At 41.2% G+C, this 5,784-nt stretch overlaps 1 protein-coding gene across 1 annotated transcript; it reads left to right on the plus strand.

Moving 5' to 3' along the window:
- The first annotated feature begins 513 nt into the window (after nucleotides 1-513).
- LOC147972325 (uncharacterized) lies at nucleotides 514-5,454 on the plus strand. Its single transcript, XM_087523034.1, has 3 exons — nucleotides 514-562; nucleotides 1,740-3,250; nucleotides 5,416-5,454. The coding sequence occupies exons 1-3, from the start codon at nucleotides 514-516 to the stop codon at nucleotides 5,452-5,454; spliced, it is 1,599 nt and encodes a 532-aa protein (XP_087379160.1).
- Nucleotides 5,455-5,784: the final 330 nt, after the last annotated feature.

The raw sequence follows: 5,784 nt of genomic DNA on the forward strand, positions 1-5,784 counted from the left end.
CAGTGAGCTCTACAAGTCAAGTGGACTCTAACGTCATACTCATCTTTCATACACCTTTTCTTTATAAAAGGAGGTAATTACACCAGTGATGTCTCAACTTGCCACCAATGTTCACTTTAGTGCATGAATTTGAAAAATACGCTGAACTGGTACAAAACTTGGCTCTTTGGTTCAAATACGGTTCAAATCACGCTTTCGTACGTCCGCGCTGCTGACTAGGATGCCAGCGTGTTCGCAGGACCCATTGACAGCGACTTCGAACACGGACAGAGGCGTGTGGCCGTGCGGGTGGCTGGAATATTTCAAAAAACCCCTTCGTTTTTTCTTATCTTTGCAAACAAGCCGCTGAGCTGGTGGGACAACGCAACCCTGAATTCACGCTCGTATCCTAACATGTCGTAGGTCAGTTCAATCGTGCTGCCGCGAGCTCTTCTCCTCAACTCTCCTAGTTCAATCGTTCGGAGCCGCCGCCTGGGGGGATCGTGACGACGCCATTGATCATCGCGGGCGTGGATGGCGGAGCCTCGTCGGCGAGCACCCGTCGATGCAGCCCCTCCATACGGTGAGAATTGCCTCGCCTCCTTTGCCCCTCTGTACCCTGCTTTCATTAGGGTTTTAGAAGAATTCATGGAACGACATGCACTGGCAGGATATAATGGCAGGATAGTGGTTGTGTCCACGTATGTGATATGCAGCCCGCCGTAGGAAGTTGCAACCAGGCAATTGTTGTCCTTGTCATGATCGGAGATGGCCGGGGCAGCACCATGGAGCAAGCTGCAGGGGCAGGTGGTGCTCGTGAGGGGCCCTTCTTCGACATCGATACTGAGTTCTACCTTGACCTGGCCCATGCCGGCGACCATGTCATAGCTGCACCGATCATCCCCTTTGCTCCTTCTGTGATGACAAGAACGCGTTGGCCGTCGAGCTCGATGCCGCCGCCGGCAGGTCGGCCGTGTCAGTGGCTTGATTGACAATGCAAGCCTGTCGGTGGTAATGCATGGGTTAGTAAGATGCCTCTTTTTTGGTAATTGTGATCGATAAACAATTTAGACTAGATGACATACATAAGGAACTATTTGCCGCACAAGCGCAAACCACATTTGCTGGGTTTTAGGAACAAGCTTTTAAACATGAGAAGAGTAGCAGGAGTAATTACGAGTCTGATTCAGTAGCGAAGTCTGTACTGTCTCTGTACTGCTGCCGACATGTTTGGTTTGATCACGACCAGCAGACAAGTTTTCTGTACCTACAAGTTGTATTAGTAGGCTACAGCCACAAGTATTATGAATGAATAGTGAGGGGAAGGTGGATTTGATTTTATCAGAAATAGTCAGTATAGGTATACTGAAAATTCAACAGTAGCATTGCTGAACTTTATTGGCATACACTTAACTGAATTTATGACACTGAATGTTGGACAGTTGCTTAACTGAATGTTCGATAGTGGCTTAACTGAATTTTGGACACTTTTTGACAGAAGTTAATCTTGTCACACTAGTATTTCTGTTAAATATTTGATCAGTGCCCATGTGTGAGGGGATGACATATATGTGTATTTGTTGCCTGGAAACCATCTGTGTGGTTGGTTGTTTACTACAAAAATTTTATGAAGTGAATTCTCAAGTTAATTGTTAACTAAAGTTAATAGCTTCAGAGTTAACTGAATTTTGTTTGTTTACTAAATTGTGTGTTATAAGCTAAAGTAAGAGTAAACTAAGTACTTCTTATTTGCATTGCAGGTGCTTTTGATGGTCTTTTCTCAGTTGAGATTCACCACAAAGGCTTCTTTTGTGGAACTGAAAGCAATAGCACATACATGGATTATGAAGTTGCTTGGTTTGACAATTGTGATAGTGATACTTGGTCCATTTTATGGATCAATGATTTTCTGCAACAGCTCGGGTATGACAGAGTGAGTGTGATGCTTGATGTGTTTTGGTATCAGCCGGGAAAGACATTGGGTGATGGATTGAGAGAGATAAAGTGTGATGCAGACATCCTTGCAATGATAGCAGCAACTACAGAGCACAAGAATTTGTTGCTGATTGTAGACCATGGAGAGACACCTGAACCACCAAAGGTCATCACTCCAGGAAATGAAAGCAATGGGAAAGAGAAAAATATCCAGGATGAGGAAAGAAGTGTGCCAAAGAATAGGAGGGGAAGGAGGTTAATTGGGGAAGGATCATCCTCAGGTTGTGGTGATGAAGAAATGGAGGAAGAAGTTGGAGTAGATGCAGCAGCATCAGATTCAGAGACTGATGAGGATTTCTATGATAGTGACTTTGATGTGGAGGATGGGGACGATGATTTGTTTGAGACAAATATAGATAAAGAAGTGGATGATCACAGAGAGAAGGATACACCATGTGATTATGAAGCAGAGCTAGCAGAGGATGCTCTAGATGATTCCCACCTTGATTTGTCCAAAGAAGAGAGGGACAAGTTGAAATACCATTTCAAGGCATTTAATGCAGAAACAGATTTAAATGCCCCTGTTTTTAGACTTGGCATGGTGTTTGGAAATGTGCAGGAGCTAAGACATGCTATAACATCATATAGCATCAGGAACAGGGTTCAAGTGAAGAAGACAAGGAATACTTCTACTAGAGTTGTAGCTCAATGCTCTGGTGATTGCCCATGGTATCTTCAGGCAAGCAAGGACAACAGAACTTCTAGTTTTGTCATAAAGAAGTTCTTTGATGAGCACACTTGTAGTAAGTCCTGGAATCTTAAAGGGTTGACAGCTCCTTTTCTAACAAAAAAATACAAAAATGAGTTCAGAGATAATGAGAATATGCCCTTAAAGAAATATGAAGAGAAGGTTCAGACAGAGTTCAACCTCATACCAACCAGGAGCAAACTAGGAAGATCCAGAAGAGCATCAGTGAAGGAGATAAGGGGGGATGATGATGATCAATACAAGCAGTTATGGGATTATGGAGAGGAATTAAGGCAAAGCAATCCTGGTAGCAAATTTTTCCTATGCACAAAGGAGATAGTAGATGAGAATACGAAGGAGACACATGAGCACTTCTCAACATTGTACTGGTCTTTGGATGCATGCAAGAGAGGTTGGCTTATGGGTTGCAGGCCAATAATTTTTATTGATGGATGTCACATAAAGACCAGATATAAAGGAATCTTGCTCGCATCTGTTGGTATTGACACAAATGACTGTATCTACCCTATAGCATTTGGCATTGTTGAAGTGGAGTCAACTAGCAGCTGGGAGTGGTTTCTAGCAAGCATAAAGGATGACCTCAACATATGCAACACATCTCCATACACAATCATGAGTGACAAGCAAAGGTAGGATCTCAATAAATTACTTTGTGAAATTAACTTGCTTCTTTCATATCTATATGTGGCTTGTTGTACTGAAATTTACTTGCTTTTGTCATATCTATATGTGACATTACACTAGTAGAAAAAGGGCCTTTAGTCCTGGTTCATAAGGGCCTTTAGTCCCAGTTCTGGAACCGGGACTAAAGGGTCGGTACTAAAGCCTCCTCCTTTAGTCCCGGTTCTTACTGGAACCGGGATTAAAGGCCCTCCACGTGGCCGCTGCCTGGAGGTCCACCTTTAACACCAACCGATACTAAAGAACTTTTATGAATTTCTTTTGAATTTTTTTAGAATTTCAAATTTCTGAATTATTTTAACCTCTAATCTCTAATCACCCCTCATCACTACTCAATTTAACCTTTAATCTCTAATCACCCCTCATCATTCCAAATCATCTAACTTCCCGAATGGTCACCCATCCTCTCACTACTCTAGCCTGAGCACGCTTAACTTCCGGGTTCTATTCTTCCTCGTTTCCAAGTCTGCATTTGTTGTTTTCTTGACAATAGTAAGATGTCAATCCTATTAACCCTCAGGAATTTAGCTTGAGCATGAAGTCACACATTTCACTGTTTGAGTTTGAAACTATTGTTCTAAAAATCAATAATTATTTAGTAACACTAATATTTCTTGAATAAGTAGTTTGACCACAGTTTGACCCTAGTTTGACCACAGTTTGACCATAGTTTGACCAGATTTGATCAAAATTCAAAAAACTGAAATAATTATTTAGTAACACTAATATTTCTTGAATAAGTAGTTTGACCATTGTTTGACCATAGTTTGACCATAGTTGACCAAAATTCAAAAAAACTGAAATAATTATTTAGTAACACTAATATTCTTGAATAATTATTTAGTAACACTAATACTTCTTGAATAAGTAGTTTGACCAGATTTAACAAAAATTCAAAAAAAACTGAAATTTGAGCATAACTTTTTTTCCTTTTAGAATTTGAGGATTCTAAAAATTTGCAAACAGGCCGTAGGCAGTCAAAATCGGAAGCGGATTTTTGTTCTGAACATTTTGATATATTATACGTTTTTTTTCCGACATCATATGCAAAAGTTATAGCCGTTTTACATTTTCCCTACATTTTTTGTAAAACATGTCCAAATGTAAGTTTTTAAATTTTCCTAACTAGTAGATGTAGTAATATAACTACCTCTCGAAGGATTTTATTTTTTGAAGTTTTTATCATTTTCTTTTGATTTTTTCGAAACAAAAAAGGCGATCCACAGGGGGGGTAGAGTTTGAAAATGGGACCTTTAGTCTCGGTTTGAGACACAAACTGGGACTAAAGGGCATTGCACCCTTTAGCCCCGGTTTGTGTCTAAAACCGGGACTAAAGGTCTAATCTTTAGTCCCGGTTTGAGACACAAACCGGGACTAAAGTGCATCGCACCCTTTAGTCCCGGTTCTTGCCACAAATCGGGACTAAAGGGCTCAGGTGAACCGGGACTAATGCCTTAGCCGCACGAACCGGGACCAATGCTCACATTAGTCCCGGTTCGTGACTGAACCGGGACTAATGGGCTGACCCGGCCTGGACCTTTGCCCCCTTTTCTACTAGTGTTATGTTGCTCAATGTGTTGTGTTAAATTGCAGGGTCTGATAAAAGCAGTGGCAAAGATATGGCCTGATGCTGAACACAGGTTTTGTGTGAGGCATATGTACCAGAATTTTCACGAGATCCACAAAGGTGAACAGCTAAAGAATAACTTGTGGGCAATTGCTAGGGCCACAAATATTCCTACATACACTAGAGCAATGGAAAAGATGAAACAAGACAGCTTTGATGCATACAAATGGGCTGAGAAATGGCCTCCAAGAACCCGGATTAAAGCATTTTTCAACCCTTTTCCGAAGTGTGACACTCTACTCAACCACATGTCTGAAGTTTTCAATAGGTAATCACTTGGTGTACTTGAGTTATAGCACATGTAACTTAGTTAATTCTCATGTGTGTACTAACATGTTTGTTTTCAATCAACTTACAGTTGGATCTTGGACGCGAGAGAACTACCCATTAAGTCAATGTTGGATAGAATGAATGGCAAGATCACAACAAGGATGTACAACAAGCAAAAGGAGGTGGCCACTGATAGGAAATGGACTAGAAGATTGTGCCCAAAAATTCAGAAGAAACTTGACAAGTTTACTGAATGGGCTGCTCACTGCATGGTTCAAGGGGCAGGTCAAAAGGTTTTCAAGGTGTTGTCAATGAACCATTCTTATATAGTTGATTTGAACAACGAGAGTTGTGATTGCAAAAGATGGGAGCTTTCAGGAATTCCATGTCATCATGCTATAGCTTGTGCTAGAGAGGAGAGGATAGATCCTGAAAGCCTGGCGCATGAATGCTATTCAGTAAAAACTTACAAAAAGCCTATGGTTTCAACATCAAGCCAATGAGAGACCAGGAGCATTGGACA

This window comes from Triticum urartu, chromosome 5A (assembly GCF_056163025.1).
Source record: "Triticum urartu cultivar PI428250 chromosome 5A, HENAU_Tu73, whole genome shotgun sequence".
In the NCBI taxonomy this organism is placed as follows: Eukaryota; Viridiplantae; Streptophyta; class Magnoliopsida; order Poales; family Poaceae; genus Triticum; species Triticum urartu.